General features: G+C 37.1%; 1 protein-coding gene across 8 annotated transcripts in view; it reads right to left on the minus strand.

Annotated features, from left to right (window-relative positions):
- AKAP8 (A-kinase anchoring protein 8) overlaps nt 1-19,796 on the minus strand; it is a 42,706-nt gene that overhangs the window by 4,142 nt on the left and 18,768 nt on the right. For 5 of the 8 annotated variants that reach the window (XR_006102109.1, XR_006102110.1, XR_006102108.1 and 2 more), the window contains exons 6-13: nt 12,514-12,658; nt 11,595-11,644; nt 9,128-9,164; nt 7,490-7,571; nt 5,424-5,565; nt 4,855-4,948; nt 3,296-3,426; nt 657-752 (exon numbers count right to left, since the gene is read on the minus strand). Coding sequence is in view for 5 of the 8 variants with exons in the window: in XM_042451175.1 (XP_042307109.1) it covers nt 657-752; nt 3,296-3,426; nt 4,855-4,948; nt 5,424-5,565; nt 7,490-7,571; nt 9,128-9,164; nt 11,595-11,644; nt 12,514-12,658 (777 nt within the window). In the remaining 3 variants the exon portion in view is untranslated. The remainder of the gene's footprint in view (nt 1-656; nt 753-3,295; nt 3,427-4,854; nt 4,949-5,423; nt 5,566-7,489; nt 7,572-9,127; nt 9,165-11,594; nt 11,645-12,513; nt 12,659-19,796) is intronic. The other 3 variants (XM_042451176.1, XM_042451178.1, XM_042451177.1) reach the window with 3 other exon arrangements.

The raw sequence follows: 19,796 nt of genomic DNA on the forward strand, positions 1-19,796 counted from the left end.
CTTCCCCTCCCCTCCCCCCATTCCTATGAGCAGGGAACACAATGCTTTATCTCCAAAACAGATAATATTTCAAACACTGTTTAAGCTGCACTGGTTCTACACTGAACTATTTTACTCTTATATTTACCAGATTTTTAAATTAATTTGTCAAATTTTAATTTCAGTGCCTTTACCAAAATGTAAAAGCAGCAGGAGATTTTTTAAAAAAATATACAGTCGCCCCTCCATTTTCGCAGAGGATCCATTCCAGGACACACACACCCCTCACGAAAATAGAAATTCGTCTAGATTCAAGCTCCACTGGCTTGAATGGTGGCATGCACCCCATTTGATCCCCCTCCGTTTGCCGCCCATGAACAGGCAAGGGATGCGGACTTCAAGTCTGCAAAAATAGAAGGGTGACTGTATATACAATCTGCTTACTGCAAATGTGAGTATCCAACACATGTGGAATAAAAGATGAATTGCTCAAAGAAGTAGAAATTATTTTAGGCTTGAACTATGTATATGACAGCAAAGCAATGGCCTTGCTTTCCTCCATCTTCTGTGAAAGTCACATGCAACATACTCAGCAATACTAGTGAAAGGCTCAGTTAAGACCATACTAGAAGTTTGAGAAGGAGCAGCACTGAGCAGCAAATATCCCGCTTACTTACCTTGAGGTACTTTTCTAGCATTTTCACTATGTGCTTGCTATTTAGGACACTCTTAGCTACATGGAAACTGGCCTTCTTGAAATGTTCTGCTGCCATCTGGAAGTAACAGGTAAAAGAGTTATTATACTGGTTAAGTATACAGTAAGCAAAACACAACATTCCTAGCTATCTCTCTTCTTATTTCACAGAATCAGCTTGGTGCTCACAGGCATTCATGAATTTTGTAACAGACAAATATCTAAAACTAAAGATGGTCCCAGTTAGAGGAGGCAAAGGTACTGGAATACACTACAAAATATACAAGAAAAATCCTCTTACCAAAGAATTCTTGGTGAGGTTTTTGTCTGGTCATTCACAAATTACATAGTATATGATCCATTCTACTCATAAGACAATCCTGCTGGATGAAGGAGATTTCTGATTATCCTTCTTCTCTGCAGTCCCCTCACCCCCCAAAATCTGATGGAGGGAATACTCCAAAGAGTATGAAACGTTGCTGGGAGGCAGTTGGGAAAATGAATAAAAATAACACTTCCATGGAAGTAAGGTTTATTCTTGAACCAAGCCACAATAATAAAAAATGGAGAAAGTGTTTATAGACATTAAGCATAAGGAGTGGGAAGTGAGATATGTTTAAATGACTAGAAGATTTTTAGGCCTCCATACTGACAAGGTGAGCAAATCTCACTACCAGAGAAAGCATAATTGTTAGTGTTTTAACAACTGTTACTCAATATTAAAAAAAAACTTGTTTATGTTTAACAAAACTTACTTTTTTGATTACTCTTATATAGTTAATTCATAAAATAGCCAGTAATTTCTATTGCCTGAGTACAGGAATATATTGTATGTCCCTTTCATTCTATCTTGAACTGAAAAATCTGGATTTAATTTTAATCCCATAAAGGATAGAACCCATATGTCCACATTTTGACTATAATGCTAGAACAAATTATACAGACATCACTGAAACATGAAAGCAGCAAACAGTAAAGCATCCATACACTCTAGAAGTCCTCTCTTCTACCAATCACCAAAGAAAAACTTTTCCTAGCCCTATCAATGTCAGGATGTTGTACAGGATGGCAGGAACTCTCTCTCAAAGAGTACAGATGACCTCCACAGAAAACCCTTTCGTTTGTGTAGCAGTGCATGGTTTGTAGGCCTCACATTATGATCTCTGATAACTTTAAAACCCTATATGCATCATCACACTACAGTCATCACTCCACATTTGCAGGTTAAGCATTCAAGGGTTTGATTATTTGCAAATAAATGTATTTGCCATTGCCTCTGCTGCTGGCCTACACCACTTTTAACAGAGACTTCAATAACACAAGTGTTGCTAGGAGGAAATCCAACTGGCAGGGTGGTTGGGCTGTTCCCTTGCTCATTTTCATTGGTGGGAGGGATGAGACTAGTGTCCCTTTCCTTCCTTCTCCTGCTCCTCTCATCCTTTCCTCTGTCTGTGCGAGTGAGGGAATGAGCAAACGCAGCCACACCCAACCCTTCTGCCAGTACAGGTAATTTTTAAAATGTTAAATATGGTTTGGGTGTTTTCACTTTTGCAGGAGTCATGTGCCCCTAACCCCCATGAATGTTGGTGGCCAACTATAATTAGTTGTTCAGTGCACACAAAAAACTGTTGTCCTGTACTTGCCATAAAATGTTCTGGAAAGACATTTTTGACTTGTTCATTTTTTGGAAGAAGATTTTTCTGCCACTTGAGATACCTGCTTTCTGGGTGAGAGGTGCCTAACAAATCTCAAAAACTTTTTTTTTCCTATAGTGAAGTAACTCTCAAATTGAGTGACCTACAAGGCCTTGAGCAGAGAAATATTTTATTAGCAACCAAAAACTATAAATCCCAGATTGGGATTTAAGGATCAGCTACAGATAATTTCTTTAAGCATTAATTAATGAATAAGACTGAAAACCTGAAAAACATCCTAAAAAGAAAGCCCTGATCAATTCAGTAGAAATTACTGTACACACTCAACTATAAGTTGATCTTGTGTACAAGTCAAGGGCAGAATTTGGGCCCAAAATCACAGAATTTACTATGACCTGTGGAAAAATCAAGGGTAAAACTTTGGGGTATGCAACTAAAGATGCAAAGGATATAATGCCAAAGAATTTACAAAATTCCAGCAGTCATAACTGTTCATGTTCACCCTCAAGGCTGAATGGATGAGGAGGGAACTAAATTGTGGCTATGCAATGTATGGGGTAGGTGAGCAGGCACAGGGCTAAGAACAAGCACATTGCTACTGGTGTGGGACTGACTTCACTACTAGTATATTGTGACTTTCTCATGAATTCAGATAAGGGCGTTTCAGATGGTAAAAAAAGAAAAACATTCAGCGACTGAAGGCACTGCATAACAATTAACATGCCTCTTCAGCCACCTCCGTAGCTGACCATGTTGGTTCAGGCATGTTAGTCACCAAGGTTGTTGCCTTATCAAGACTTCCTTTAACTTGACTCATATGGAAACCAGCATTGATCCATGAATAAGCCGATCAGGGTTTTCAGGGCAAAGTTTTAGATTAATTTTTAAACTTATAGTTGAGTATATACAGTACTTCAGTAAATGTGGACAGGATTGTAGTGTAAGATTTCTCTTCTGGAGCGCTTACCCTGCGATTCCTGTTGTGATCAACAGACCGCAAGTGTCTCTGAAGAAGTTGTTGTTGTGCTGGAATTAGCATGTCACAAGCCATGCAATGTGCTGCTTCTATCTTTTTAAAAAAGTGCTCTTGGGAAATTCCTGAAAAAGTACAAACATGAAATAGATTCTCAACCATTGATTATAAGCAGCTCTAACACCATTCCCACCAGTGGCCTGCATCAATCATTTTAAGCAAAGAAACTAAACTTACTTGGTAAGCCACTGCAAAAAACAAAAACAAAAAAACCTATCAGTCACTAGAACACTGAAAGTACCTCAAAAGTGCTAGTTCACTTCAAAATATACTGGGGCAGTCTCAGACCCATGTATATGAAAAGTGAACATAATGGCAATATGAATAATGTGAATGAAGAAACCATGCCCCATCAACTGCTGCAATTTCTTCTGTCCCTTTGCATCTCTTGCTCTACCTAACAGCAAACTTAGCCTCTGAATGCTAAATGACAATAGCTAAACATTACCACTGAGGGAGGTATCCACATGCCAGTGAAGAGTGAGATTTGCAGAAGTATAAAAGATAATGTAAAAAAACTCAAAGTGGTATTGAGTATCTTTTGGGGCAGGGGAAGAAAGGTGATAAAATGACTGACTGGCACAATCACTAAGAATATTCTACACAACATTTTGTTGCAGACTCTACTTGTAAAGACTGTTGACATCACATAATTCTGTGTCCCCTTCACTTATATCTCAAAAAATGTTGCTCTCACTATGCTACTCAGAGCTTCTTGGAAGTATCAAATCAGCCACTTCTAAAAATAAGATGCTGGCATAGGCAGAACCTTGGCCTGATCCATTAGAGCTCTTCTTTTGTCCAGAAGTGAAGGAAATCTAACCTATCCCAATCAAGTTGTATAAATGGATCTTTGCAGTCTTTAAAGGAAGTTATTTAACCAATTCTTCAATTTTGTCTTTCAAGGTCCTTTACATCTATCATCTTATAAAAACCAGTCCTACGTCCCTAGAATAGGAGACACCTGAAGTGGTACCCTACCATAATTGGCAAGCCAATTTTCAGAGCTCTAATTTCTCCTTAAATTTTAAAAAACCAGCATGGTTATAAAAATAGGATTAAAGTATCAAAAACATTGTCTTAAAAAAGCAAAAATAACCTTCTTTACAGGGTTGCTCTAAAGATGAAAATGTGATAACATTATATATGGACACTCTTGCTTCACTGAAGGGAAATCAAAATGTAAGTGTGAGATAAACAAAGCTATTTAGAAGTAAGACTTAAGGATTTATCTGTTTCTCCCTTTTTGTCCAGTTTCTGCCATCCCTACTGCAAAATAATTCTCTCATCCCACTTACTCTATGCTGCCTCAGTTCAGATCCTGCCAAACTTTTTAAGTGCAGTTGCTTTTCTTATCACAGGCTGCCCTAGCATCGTCCCAGGATTATCCTTAATGAAGGCCTGAAGAATAGTGCACCACTGCACACTCCTTCTAGAAGATGGTAATTAAAAAATTAATGATAATTGTCTCTGTTTAATAATGTTTTATTTACCTTTGAAAGGGTCTGGTTTTGGTTTGGTGCCCTCTTTCTCTGTCAGCTCTTGTCGGCGCTTACCAATTTTCTTATTTCTATTCACAATATATTTCTGCAGATAGAGAGATATATCTCAGTTCCGCAAACATGAAATAATAAAAAAATTGACTGTAACTTTACACACCATACTAATAATTCATGTCAATAATCTTTAGTCAATTTGTTCTTTTCTGGAGGATCTGAACACAACCACGAATTAGTGATCTTTTTTTTTTTTTTTTGCACTAATATCTTCAGATATTTTTCCACTAAAGAAAGGGTATCATAGAAACAGCTTTAGGAAAATTGTTCTGTGATTAGGGAAGTGCTACAGAGAATCATGGAACATGCAGCAAGTGACTTAATAGTAGACTAGCATACCTAGTTTTACATGAAAGTGCAATAACTCATTTTTGGCAACTCTTTAGGCAACAATAATCTCAACTATTTCCACTCTAGAATTTGTAAAATACTATAATTATAAAGCAAAATTAACTTTTGTTATAGTTATAGTACTTTCCAAAAGTAAGAGTTTAAAGATGACATACTTGCAGGAATTCTACGGTCTTGTCAGGCAGTTTGGTCCCAATATATTGCAAAACATCTTTGTGAAATTTGCTCTGTAAATGCTTCTCCATTTCTTCCTCTTCAAGACTTCGAAATTTGCATACAGAACAAGCAAACTGGATTCTGAAGGAAGACATTTAAATTGATTTGTGTTACATTTATCAGAAGTAATAATTTCTTTTCTTTTTTTACAAAAAATTGAATCTGTCTACAAAAATATATAGCACAAACTCTACCATCCTGACAGAAGCTATTACGTTTGGACTCTAAAATTCCTATATCATTTCAGTCTGGTACTCTGTGCTATGATAAAATGCACATAGCTTTTCTGCATTTCAAAACTAAAGCTACAATATATTTTCATTTTATGCTTGGTAACACTTCAAGTTCTCTTGCTGTTATTCTAGAAAAAGGGCAGGGACACCACAAGACTTACTGAATGATGGGTTTTCACGGCACAGCACCAGACTGTATCTGTTTTTAGGTTCTTTGAAAAGGCCTTTACTTGTACCAACAAAGACAATTTTAGATTATTTCTTCTTCATAAAACATTGTTCTATAAAGCAGACATAATTTAAAATACACTCAAACCTTCACCAAACTCCCTGTCTGACTACATAACACATCCACCATTTTTTTTTTATCTTCCCTCTAAACACAGAGAAAAAATGGACAAAAGCAGAGAAATCTGAAGCACCTACTCTTGTAAAAAGGTTTTAGGCCTGAATCCTATTGTTAGTTCCAGCTAAAGCAGATGCACTGAATCAATGAAACTTACAAAGATGTTGACTTATCAAGTGATTTTTTGTTTGTTTGTTTAATTGGTTGGTAATTCTTGGGCAAGTTACATTCTCTGAGCCTCAGGTTAGAGCAAACCTCCTCTGAATGAATCTTGCCAAGAAAACCCCATCACAAATTTGCCTTTTCAGGGATTATAAAATGCTTTAAGGGTCCCTTTGGTACACAAGATACTTAAACAATATTTAAAATACCAGTAATTTCCTTGTTAGTGAATTGCCCTGTAAGTCTTGCTCTGTTCCAGTTATTTCATTTGGTTCCTTCTCAGTGCCCGCTTAAGACTTTGTATATTAAGATACTTACAGGGCAATTCACTAACAAGGAAATTACAGTACTGGTATTTTAAATTTTGTTTAAACTATATAATTCTTTCAAAAATGCAGATCCAAACAGTTTATGATAAATTGTCAACACACTATTCCTTAATGTTCTTGATGGCATATTTCTCAGCAGTACAGGAATGAAACCACCTTGCTATCTACAATCTCAATCTTGACGCTCCATTTCTCTGTATACTCTATTTCCATGATTTGTGTAATATTTTTCATTGGTACATTTTTGTGGCTATTCAGACAGCAACAGAGTATTCCTAAGGAATAATAATAAAATAATAAAATCTTTATTTTTACCCCGCCCTTCCAGAAAGATCAGGGCGGCTTACAAAAGTGCAATGAATGCACACAAATACAGTTAAAAACAGTAAACATCAAACACAATACAATGAACTAAAAGCAGGAATAAAAGCCCCATCGCCCATCCTCATGGCCACGGAAGAGGAGGGGAGGCCCACAGGATCTTAATCGGGGAATGCCTGCTTAAATAGGAAGGTCTTAAGATCCCTCCTAAATTGGGCCAGGGTGGTAGATGAGCGGAGCTCAGTGGGCAGCGTGTTCCAAAGGGCTGGAGCAGCTATAGAAAAGGCCCTTCTAGACGTAGAAGCAAGCTTAGCCCCAGGCACCTTCAGCAACTGATTTGCTCCCCTTGAGCTGGAAAGCAAGTTCCTGTGATGCCAGCAAAATTGTTAAACTTGCTGTTTTAAACTGGAACCAGTCATAAAATAAGAATGAAGTAGCTAGGTAACTTAAATGAAACCTGAACATATATAGGACAACATCTATCACAGCTGCTGTGTACTCAAGACTACGTATGTGTTACCCAGTATTATTAAAAAAAGGAATTACACTTGGAAAAAATATTTTAAAAGCAACAGTTTTTCTAGATACAAAAGGGTTTTAATTAATTTAATTACCTGTCCATAGCGCGGTCACGCATTCGATCCCTTTGCCTCTGTTTTTCTTTTCTTTGCTTTGATTCTTCATCATCACCAGTTGCTATAAAAAGTTAAGACAGATTTATATTAATAGTTTTGTCCAACACTTATACAAACAAGGCAAGAGACAGTGAGGTTAAGAAAGTAGTTCTTTGACAGGCAATAGCTATTTGTTTTAGAATCTCTTAGGATCACAGAACTTTACTTTCTGGCCCATTGCTCCTTTCTCCTTGATCTGCATTATGCAGGACCAACTGTAGATCCCACTAAAAAGCACTTACCTTGTCAGTGCTTCATATGATAAAGGTAATTTTAAACAATAGTTACAGTGTTTGTCAACTCATATGTGTACACCATCTCTACACAAGCATAACCACAAAACCATAACAATGTTTGCACAAATACTTACTTGGGGGGGAAAATATTACTTGCACCATGCAGAATGCAACACTGTGGACAGACTTTTCAATTGCTCCCATGAGGAAGTTGCCATCCTTCAATAAACCCTCAAAAGAGGATTAAATTACAGCAGTATAACAGTTTTGAATCTTGAGGTGAAGAATGCAAACACATATCCCCACTAAGCTATGAAGTTCTCTGGGTGGCCTTGCAGTAATCAGTTTCTTTCATGAGATGGCTAAAGGCAATAATTTATCTGTGCTCCATAGGAAAGACATGGTATATGTATAATAAATAAATACCTTCTAACAAGAAAAGAGAAGCTGAATAGTTTAATCTCAAAAATACCAAGAAAGTGGTTGTGCTAAACTGCACTCTTCCACCAGGAGAATGGACACTGTTCACGGATTACAACCGCTCTGCCCTATAGACCTCTGTGCCTGCTTCAACAAGTGTTAGAGAACTGGGAAGCCTGTAAAGAGGATCTGGAGCTCAGAAGGGAGAAGAAGGGAATATCCTACTGCATGAGTGGACCTCTTGTATAAGACTGAATTTAGCTACAAATGCTAACATGTGCAAACAGAATAAATATGTCAGGATGGACCAAAATATCTCCTAGATCAGGCATAAGCAAAGGGCAAGCCTGTAAATGTTGTTGGAATGCAACTCCCATCAGTCTTAGCCTTCATAGCCAATGATGAAGAACACTGGGAACTGCAGTCCAACTTCATCTTGAAGGCTGTATGCTATCCCTCCCCAGTGCAGTGCATTTCATGCAACTCCGTCTCTTTTACTTTTCTATGATACACAGCCAAGGGAACGCTACTTGGTTATTGGGTAATGAATTGACAGCTGAACAGATGATATCTGGTTTGAAGGTAATATGATGCAGAAATAATTTTTATTCATCCTGCTTGTAGACTTCCAGACCTTGCTTGGGGGCTCCAGAGACAATGGGGGAGTCACTTTTAGCATGCCAGATTAACACAGACCATCATAATTATATGATGCAGGAAAGCAGTTCACTAAGCAGCTTTCTAGTGGTATACACCACACCAGCTGTTCAACTCATGATATATACCTATTGTTTATATTATTTTAAGGGGGAAAGTACATGAATTCTACAGTGAATCGGTAGAGGTATTATACAAATTTAGATTGAACTTCATTTTTGATTAAGGAAAGAAATACATGCCTGCTAAATAAATCTCATCCTACCTTTCCCCTTGAGTGCTTCATTGCCTCCCCTGTGCTCCTTTAAAAGAAAAAAAACAGGCGGGAGGAATTAAGGTCATTAATTCTACATCTCGATAAAGTTCCATGCAAATTGTGCTGCACTGTAAGTATCAATGTCAACTGATTGCTTTTGGGAACCTAGATCTAAAGATGAAAATAGTACTACTATTTTTAAGGAACAGTTGTCACAGAACCATAGAGTTGGAAGAGACTTCAGGGCTATTAAGTCCAACTCCCCTGCCATGCAGGAAGACAAAGCTCTAAGGACCTCTGACAGATGGCCATCCAGACCCTGTTTAAAAATTTCCAAAGAAGACTCCACCACACTGAGGCAACGTATCCACTGTCAAACAGTTCTTACTGTCAGCAAGTTCTTCTTAATGCTGAGATCTCCAAAATGTAACTTTACCTGTGTAGGCTTGTGACTCTTAACATGGACACTTTTCTTCTTCTTTATGATTTTTTAACATCTTTTGCCAGATGAAGAAGACAGTGGAGCTTGCATTATGTATTTTGTGCATTTTGGTTGGCCAATAAAGGAATCACTCTGTTTTGGATTTTGTTTTGTTTTCCTGTCTGAGTGATGGTAGATTCCTTCCAACAGATATCTGAGTCTTGTAACAAGTCAAAAATGAGACACACAGCCCATATTTCAGAAAGCACAGGCCAAAATCCTCTCTAATGCCAAAACAGTAGAAAGTCTTGCAGGCCAGCTTACTCAGACTGGAAGAGTAACATGGAGAGGGAGTATAAAAATGACCAATACAACAGTGGCATGGCATGAAGCTTCGGTATTTTATTAATTAATTAATTAATTTCTATGCTGCCTTTCTCCTATAAAGGGACCCAAGGATTTGTTTAAAATCTGGCTGGGAGCTTCCTGCTGCATCTTGTGGACCATTCACTGGTTGTCTTAATTCACGGAAGCTGTGTCAACTAGGAGAAATGCTCATGCAAGAAGACAGTAAACATTTCCTTGTGCAGGCTTTGAAAAAGTACGACTGCTCAAACAGGAAGTGTGCCAGCATAGTCACTATTGGATTTTGCTCCTTGTCTGATATCAAACAAAAAAAAACAAAACAAACTGCTTCATTTATATACTGCTTCATACTGAACTAACAGTGTCTAAGCAGTTTACAACTGTATACTAATTGCCCCCAACAATCTGGGTACTCATTTTAGCAACCTCGGAAAGATGCAAGCCTGAGCCCTTTCGCTGGTATTGAACTCGCAACCTTATGGTTTTGAGTGAGTGGCTGCAGTACAGGCATTTAACCACTGCGCCACCAGTTTGACAGCAAGTAATTCAAGATATTAATAGCAGGTTGAATTTCAGGATTTGTGAATTTTCTTCTCAGTTCTAAAGTGTATACAATATTAAATTCCATCAGGTCAATACTGCATTTATTGAGTTCCCTGATATTAAAATATTGTAACTGGGATTAAACAAGAGAAAGAGTGAGATATCAAGGAGAAATGTGTTTAGATAAATCAATGCAGCTATACAGTATGTCTTGTGTACAGGAGAGTTCATTAAAGCCTGAGACTTACTTTCTCTCCTTTAAGACATCAACTCTCTCACAAAACAAGTCATGTTGGACATGCTCAGATAATGGATTAGCCTCTAGGTATGACCATGGTGGTCTACTCTAGTGTAGGAAAGTAGCAATATTTATTGTTCTTTGTTCTTTTAAGGTAAACATTTTTTTCTTGTTCTTTAAAGGCACAAATTTCTTGTCAGTTTTCAATGCTTTAGAATTCTTGAGCACATTATTTGCCTTGAAAATACATCCAGAGAAATGTTCGATAAAGCATTTTACTATGGTTTAAGGAAAACAGTTCCTGTCTAGCAGGCTTAACACTTCTAGCCCCAGGATGAGAAGACAGAAAGAAAAACTTACAATATGAGCTACTGTCATTCTAAGATTAAGCTTAAGTAACTTAGTTAATAAGAAACTAACACACACACTGGAAAAATATGTTCATAGAATCAAAGAATCGTAGAGTTGGAAGAGACCACAAGGGCCATCCAGTCTAACTCCCCTGCCATGCAGGAAATCTCAGTCAAAGCATCCCTGACAGATGACCATCCAGCCTCTGCTTAAAGGCCTCCAAAGAAGGAGACTCCACTACACTCCAAGGGAGTGTGTTCCACTGTCGAACAGCCCTTACTGTCAGGAAGTTTCTCCTAATGTTGAGGTGGAATCTCTTTTCCTGCAGTTTGCATCCATTTTTCCGGGTCCTGTTCTCTGGAGCAGCAGAAAACAAGCTTCCTCCCGCCTCAATATGACATTCCTTCAAATATTTAAACAGGGCTATCATATCACCTCTTAACCTTCTTTTCTCCAGGCTAAACATCCTCAGCTCCCTAAGTCATTCCTCATAGGACATGGTTTCTTTTAAGTCACATATTTTCTTATGTTAAAGAGTTTTGAAGAAAATTACTTACACCTTTGTCTCCTTCATCTCCTAATTTGTCTTCTCCTTCTCCATCATCTGCTAAATGCACAAGAGACATTTAACAACTGTCAGAAAAACATTCCAATTCTGCACAACATAAAGAAAGCACTGATCTAGAACAGAGCTACTGTTCAGGAGGAAGCTACATTTAAATTGGAAGACTGCTTCTTAGCCAATGTGAACATGACTTTTTAGAGCATATTCTCTCAATTCTTCTTCATCCCACTAAAGGGATTGAGGGTATCAATGTCTTTGGAGAACTGACAATACAGTATTTCACAGTAGTACTTAAAAGGTTTTACAATGACAACGATAAAGTGGTAAGAAGACACATTTGTTGGCCTTATCCCAGGAGGTGACATTGTGGTCTTCCAAATGTTGTGGGAGTACAACTCCCAGTAAGCATATCCATGATGAAAGATGATGATACACTTGTCCCTCCATATTCACTAGGGTTAGGGATACAAGACCCCTGTGAATATGGAAAAACCGCAAATAACAAAAACACCATGTTTTACCTGAGAGGACACTTCTCTAGGAATGTCTAAGTCCTCCAGTGCAACTCTGTGATCAACGTTCAACAGACACTGACCATAGAACTGCACTGGAGGAGCTACAAATGTCTAGTAAAGTATTCTCTCTAGGCATCTTTAGGTCTTTCAGTGCAATTTTGTTAAAGTTGACCATAGTGTTGCACTGGAGGACCGAGATATTCCTAGAGAGAACATATTAATTAAATCCGTGAATAATCAAATCCGCAAATATCAAAACCGCAAATATGGAAGGATGAGTATACCTGCAGTCCAGCAACATCTTCTTATTGGTTGCCCACTCATCTTATAGCAAAGAAAGAGAAGCTAGCATGTTAGTCCTTTCTGAAACTCTCAAGAGTATAATAAAAGCTTTACCATTGTCTGAGTCATCTCTTTCACTTTCAGTCTTTGCCTGTTTGCAGTCTGGTTCATCTCCACTTTGGGACAGCTTTCGCTTATGTAATCCACCTTCATTATCTGAACGCCCACCCAGATGGCCACGGAAAACTCTTCTCTTAGGCTAGAAACATAAATTGAAAGAAAAATGTTTGATATTTTCCTACATCAGCACCATCTAGGAAATGTGAAATGTTTCAGAACTATAAGGCTGGTATACTGCTGCGAGCTGGTGGAGAAAAAGTCTTTGCAGCCATAACTTTACAGAATAGTAGAGAGGAGAGGAGTAAGCCCAGGAAAGGGTCCCATACAGAGCTGTGCCCAACCATCTGATCAGGTTCCCTGACTTTGATCTACTGTCAGGGAACTGATTGTGCAAGAAGATCCCTTTCTACAAAGGCCATCAAAAGTACATAAACCAGTCCAGACACTTCCGGTGCTGGCTATGGTGGTGTGAGGAGAAGTCTGCAGGGGTCTACAAACTTTCTCACTGCGAGCAGCATCAAAGGCAGTCATAAATTCTATAGACTGCTGATTTACGAGATCCCTGGCACGGGATTCACAAAGAGCCTCACGAAGGTCAACCCCAGCCAAAAAACCCAGAAGAAAGGGTAAGGAAAAGAAGGCGAAAAGGCAAGGCAAAGGGGATCGGAGATCTGAGGCTTGGGAGTGTGGAGACCGGGGGCAGACTAGCTGCGCCTTAAATTGCAGTGAACCATAAGAGCGGAGGAAGCACTGCTGCCAGCACTAATAAATCTCCATCAAAATTACTTGGGCAAAAGCGCAGTCTTAAAAATTTGCATCTCACAGTGCGTAGTACTGAAATAGTATATCAGAATAGATATTTGCGAAAAAGAGAAGCATTGAACTTGAACTGTTCCCACAAAGGAAAAGAAAGAAGAGTGAAAGTTAAAGCGGAGAAAAGAGGGCTGGGAAAAAGCGATTTTGGTTTGAAGCAGATATAACTTTGTGGCAAGGAGATTAGAAGCAAGGAAAGGAGAGGGGCAAATTTTCTTTTTACAAGATTGGACAGATCTGTGACTGGAATTGAATAATAAATATTTCACAAAACCTCTCTCCCTCTCTTATGTATGGACTAGAACTAATGTTAACTCTTGGACATAAATAAGTACAAAAAAGGGAGATTAATTATAGTTAATATATCGGATCCTGAAACTAAAGTTATTATAATTATATATCTGGAAATCATTGCTGAGATACAAGGACTGTTGTAAGAGTCTCCAGCTGGGCGACTACAAACTCAAGGTCAAATTTGTGGATTCAGATTGATAAGAAAGACAAAACAATTACTACCAAGACAAGACATTTAACATCTTAAGATGAATACCAGAAATCAGTCCAAATTATATATGAGACTATCTATGGACTTTAATAATAGAGGAAATGACCAGTCAAATGTTCTAGAGGAATTTAAAAATATAACAGCCAAGTGGCAAATGGAAATGAGGGAGGAAATGAAAGATTTACAGACTGATGTAAAATCTGAACTGAGAGAGATGAATAAAACTATGGACCAGATTGTAAATGATCTAAAAAAGCTGGACGCAACAATAGAATAAATGGAAGGGAATGTAAAAGATCTGGAAGACAAGACAGATAGACTGACATATGAACAATTAAAAGCACAAGATGAAAGAGATTTAATGGATTTGAAAAAGAGAAAAAGCTCATTGAAATTAAGATGTTTGAAGGAGGAAAAGGATGAGGACTTGTATAAAAAATTATCGTTCTTTTGGAAGAAATTACAGATTTAGACAAAAATCTTATAGAATGGGAGATCGACAGAATTTTCTGAATCTCCTCATCCTGGGCTGCGGGGGGAAAATTGCCACGGGACATCGTAATTCAATTTGGGTGTAGAAAACTCCGGGATATGATTCTGCAAAGAGACTTTGAAAAGGAATTAAAAATTGGAGATTGCCAAGTCAAAATTTATAGGGATATTCCCTTGAGACTACTGAGGAAACGACGAGACTACAGCCTCTTGGTCAGCTAATTAAAAAGATATGGAATTTCTTACAGATGGGAAAAAACAGAGGGAGTATCATTCCGATAGATGGTATAAGATAAACTCCCTAGACAAAGCCAAAGACTTCTGGGTGAGACATAGAAAAGAACTGGAAAAGAATGACCAAGATGACAGAGAATGAGAAAGAAGAAATGAAAGTCCAACACCAGTAGATACAGGAGGAGAGGAAAGTTTTGAAGAAGACCCACAAGGAGCAACTGGGGGAGAGAATTGAAGAAGTGACGATTTAAAGGACATTGAGCTCTGAATTAAAGTTGATACAAATTTGAAAATAAGATATATATAATTGTTATAATTGAATTTGAATTGGTGGGAAACTAAAATTAAAATTAAAAATAGAAAACAAAAAAAAATTGAAATAATAAGTTTAGTTAAAAATTTAAAACAAAAAAATGAATATCATTTCATGGAACGTAAAAGGAATTAATTCGGCACCAAAACAAAGTAAGATTTTTCATTATTTGGAAAAATTAAATAATGATATAATCTGTTTACAAGAAACAAAAATTAAGAAGGGGGAGGAAAAATATTTGAAAAATAAAAAATTTGGAGAAGAGTTTGTATATGTTAAATCAACAATTATGGCCAAACAATTATTTTCTGATGATGAAGGACATTTCATAGGAATTGAAATGTTATTACAGGAACATAAAATAATGATTGCTGGAATATATGATCCTACTGAAAATAAGAATAAATTCTATAGAAAGCTGAAAAATGGAATGATGGAATATGAGTATGATAAAATACTGATGATTGGAGATTGGAATGGAGTGGTAGATCCGAAAATGGACAGAAAATCGAGTAAAAGAAAGAGAATGTTGCAGGGAAAACTACCTAAGAGTTTTTTTTTATTTAATAGAATTTTTTTAAATTACAAGGTATTTGGAGACTTAAATATGGAGACACCAAAGAATTTACTTTTTATTCACCTAGACATGATTCCTATTCCCACATTGATATGTGTTTTGTCTCGAAATTACTATGTAAAAATGTATTGCATATGAAATCACGAGCAAGACATAAGTCAGATCAAAATTCAATAATTGTTAAGGAAAGGGAAATGAAACTAGAAATGACGAAACAAAAAATGGTAGCAATCCAAAATGAAATTAAAATGCTTAAAAAACAATTAGATTTAATATTAACAACAGAAATTAGAAAGAAATTAATGATGGCAAGACAAAAGTATTTTGAACAGGCAAACAAAGCAGACAAATGGTTATCATACAGATTAAGGGAAAAAACAGAAAAATCTAGGATTACACAAATCAAAGGACAAGGAAACAAAATAGTAACTAAACAAAAGGAGATTAAAAAGATATTTTGTGATTTTTTCAAAAATCTACATAAAGAAAAAGAAGTTAATTTAGAGGTCATACAAAATTTTCTAAACAAATGGAATCCTAAAGAAATTCAAGAGGATCATAGGAAAAAATTAAATAAACCGATAAGTAAAGTGGAAATAGAAGAGGCCATAAAAAAGCTCAAAATTAATAAAGTTCCTGGGCCTGATGGTTTTACAACCATTTATTAAAAAAAAATTTTGGAACAGATTAGTTCCTCATTGCAGAAAGTAGTCAACTCACTGTTGTTTTCAAATATACCAAACACATGGAAGGATGCAAACATTTGTTTAATACCAAAAGAAAATAGAGGTAAATTAGAACCAAAAAATTATAAATCCATATCTTTATTAAATTTAGATTATTAAATTTTCTCTTATATTTTAGCTGGATTGGAGAGGAACAATGAGGATTTCTTCCAGGTAGATATATAAGAGATAATTTGAGAATAATTTTGAATGTTATAGAATATGCAGACAAACATCCAGACAAACAAATAGCCTTAATGTTTTTGGATATAGAAAAGGCATTTGACTGTGTAAATTGGAAATTTATGGGGGCCCAGCGGATTTGGAATAGTCTCCCCGAGGAGCTCCATCTCATGACCCCCCTAGAAACATTTTAAAAGAGGCTTAAAACCTTTCTTTTTTGTCAAGCCTTCCCCCCCCCCCCAGAATGAAGTGAGTGTTCTTGATGTCATCGATTCTCTGCCTACCCTGTGAATGATGGTGTTTTGTGTAATTGTATACTGGATTTTATCTATTTTTTTTATAAGATGGTCTGTAACAGTTTTAGTAGTCTGTAAACCGTTTTGCTCTTGGAAAAATGGTATACAAATAAAATTTAATGATGATGATGATGATGATGGTGTGCGTAGAGAAGATGAAGGGTGGGAAACAATTTTACAAAGTGGATTCAAGCAATATATAATTCTCAATCTGCCAAAATTGTAATAAATGGGGAAAAGACAGAGCAATTTCCCATATACAGAGGTACTAGACAGGGATGCCCATTATCTCCGCTTTTATTCATATGTGTGATTGAATCGCTATTTGGAAATCTAAGAAACAAGAAAGAAATTAAAGGAATCAAAACTAAAAAAAAGAAAAAAAAAGAATTTAAGATCAGGGCATTTGGCAATGACTTAGCTTTAACTCTAGTAGATCCATTAGAAAATCTGGAAACATTAAATAAGTATTTGTTGGAATTTGAAAATATTTCAGGCCTAAGGATAAATAAATAGCTAACTAAAACTAACTAACTAAAAATAACTAAAAATATGACAAAAATAGAAGAAAGGAAAATGGCGGAGAGGACAGCCTTCTCTGTTAGTAAAATATATATATATATATCTGGGAATTACATTAACAGGGAAAAATTCAGACTTATTCAAAAATAATTATGAGAAAATTTGGGGGGAAATCAAAAGGACTGGATGAGGGAAAACCGACTCAAACTGAATCCAGGTAAGACGGAGGTACTTGCTACAGAGGAACCCTGAATCCAAGAATGGAGTTTTGTCAGTCAGTTCTGGATGGGGTCACACTTCCCCTGAAAGACTCTGTCCGCAGCTTGGGGGTGCTCCTTAACTCGTCGCTCCAACTGACAGCTCAGGTGGATGCGACAGTCAAGAGCGCCTGCTATCAGCTTCGTCTGATACTCCAACTGTGCCCCTTCCAGGAGCCAAGGGACCTGGAAACAGTAGTACACGCACTGGTAACCTCTCGACTGGACTTCTGTAATGCGCTCTACTTGGGGCTACCCTTGTGCCAAGTTCGGAAACTTCAGTTGGTACAAAATATGGCAGCCAGATTGATCATGGGAACTTCTAGGAATGACCATATAACACCGGTCTTGAAGTCCCTGCACTGGCTGCCTATTAGTTTCCGGGCAAAGTACAAGGTGTTGGTGATTAACTTTAAAGCCCTACATGGCTTGGGCCCAGAGTACTTGAGGGAACGCCTTCTTCCCTATTGTCCGCCCCACACACTAAGGTCCTCTGGAAGAAATGTACTACAGCCAAAAAAATCTAGGCTAAAATCAGTTTCCCAGAGGGCCTTTTCTACTACTGCTCCTAAACTATGGAACGACCTGCCAGAGGAGATCCGTCACATTTCCACTCTGACAGCTTTTAAGAAAGCACTTAAGACGGATCTCTTCCAGCAGGCCTTTCCAACTTAGTCACCCTCCCCAGATATAGAGATATATTTGTCCCCTCATCTACCTATTCTTCACCGCATATCTTTCTGCCAATTTTTAAAAATGTTTTAATGTTTTTATACTGTTACTGTTTAATTCTGTTTTAGTACTGGGAATGGGGGGGATAGGTCTAGGGTTTGATTTTTTTTTTACTCTATTGTAATTTGATGTATTTTATTGTTGTAACCCGCCTGGATTCTTCGTGATTTGGCGGGCTAGAAATCATTATTATTATTATTATTATTATTATTATTATTATTAAAAGGTACCTAATGAAATGGAAGGATTTAAAATTGTCATTAAACGGGAAAATTGCATCCATAAAAATGAATGTACTCCCGAAATTTCTATATTTATTTCAAACGATCCCCATAATCTATATTGAGAAAGTCTTCAATGACTGGCAAAAAGAAATCTCGAGATATATCTGGGCAGGAAGGAAACCAACAATTAAAATAACAACATTACAGGATATCAAAGAAAGGGGAGGATTTGGATTATCAAATTTAAAATTATATTACAGAGCAGCATGTTTAGTTTGGATTCAAGACTGGATGAATTTGGAAAATACAAATTTATTAAATTTGGAAGGGGAAGGGTTAAGATTCGGATGGCACATTTATTTACGGTTTGAAAAAGAAAAATTAAATGGAGATTTTAACAATCATTTTATTAGGAAACCCTGATTAAAAGTATGGAAGATGTATAAGGAAAGATGTTCACCAAAAACACTGATCTGGATCTTTCCACATGAGGCTATGTATAGCAAAGAAAATTTTATGGAGAATAGATGGAAATTTGGCGATTTAATTAAATATCAGAATGATCAAATTCAAATTCTAACGCAAGAAGAATTGGAAGAAAAAGGATTTAAGGGCCATTGGTTATTATTTTAGACAATTAAGGGAAAAATTAAAAATAGAAATAAAAAAAAATGGGATAGAAAGAAATGTAACAGAATTAGAAAAAATCTTAGTTAATGAAAAATATACTGTCAAGGAAAAAGCCACATGGGTTATACAGTAAGAGAAATAAAACTTGTATGTGAGAGTCAGAGTGACTCAGCAGAAGCCAATTGAGAACCACACAGGTGTGAATAGTAATACAATTAACAAGTACTGAGTGCCAAGGACAAGAAATGCATAGTGAATAATTGGACACACCTGACAATTGTTAAGTGGTCAACGCTGAGATGATGAAATCATTAATTGTGGGATGAACAAGGAGAACCAATGGGAATAATGTACACGCCTACTGGGTGGAAACAGACCACAGTAGGTGGTACCATGATTTGGCTATAATAATGACTATAGATCCCAGTGCATTGTGTGGATAGTAGAGTGGGTAGTAGTAGTGGATTGCAGAGTGAGGAGTTGAGTATTGTTTGGAGCTGTGTATATAGTAGAATAAAGTAGATCTTTTATATAAGACTACTGAGTTGTCTGGTGTCTTGGGTGAAGCTACAAGAACCAGCAGGACCCTGGTGAAGAAGGGTGAAGACTTCTGTGGAAGCAAGAGTGAGAAGGCTTGGAGAGTTTGTCGGGGTCTTCAGCCTGTTCTCTGCAACTCTTGCAAAGATATAACAACTGGCCAAAACTGGTCAGCGTGGTGCACAACCAGGTGGTGAGTTCCAGGCCAGGTGAAGAGCCACAACTCCCATCATCCCT

Source organism: Sceloporus undulatus, chromosome 2, assembly GCF_019175285.1.
Source record: "Sceloporus undulatus isolate JIND9_A2432 ecotype Alabama chromosome 2, SceUnd_v1.1, whole genome shotgun sequence".
Classification (NCBI taxonomy): Eukaryota; Metazoa; Chordata; class Lepidosauria; order Squamata; family Phrynosomatidae; genus Sceloporus; species Sceloporus undulatus.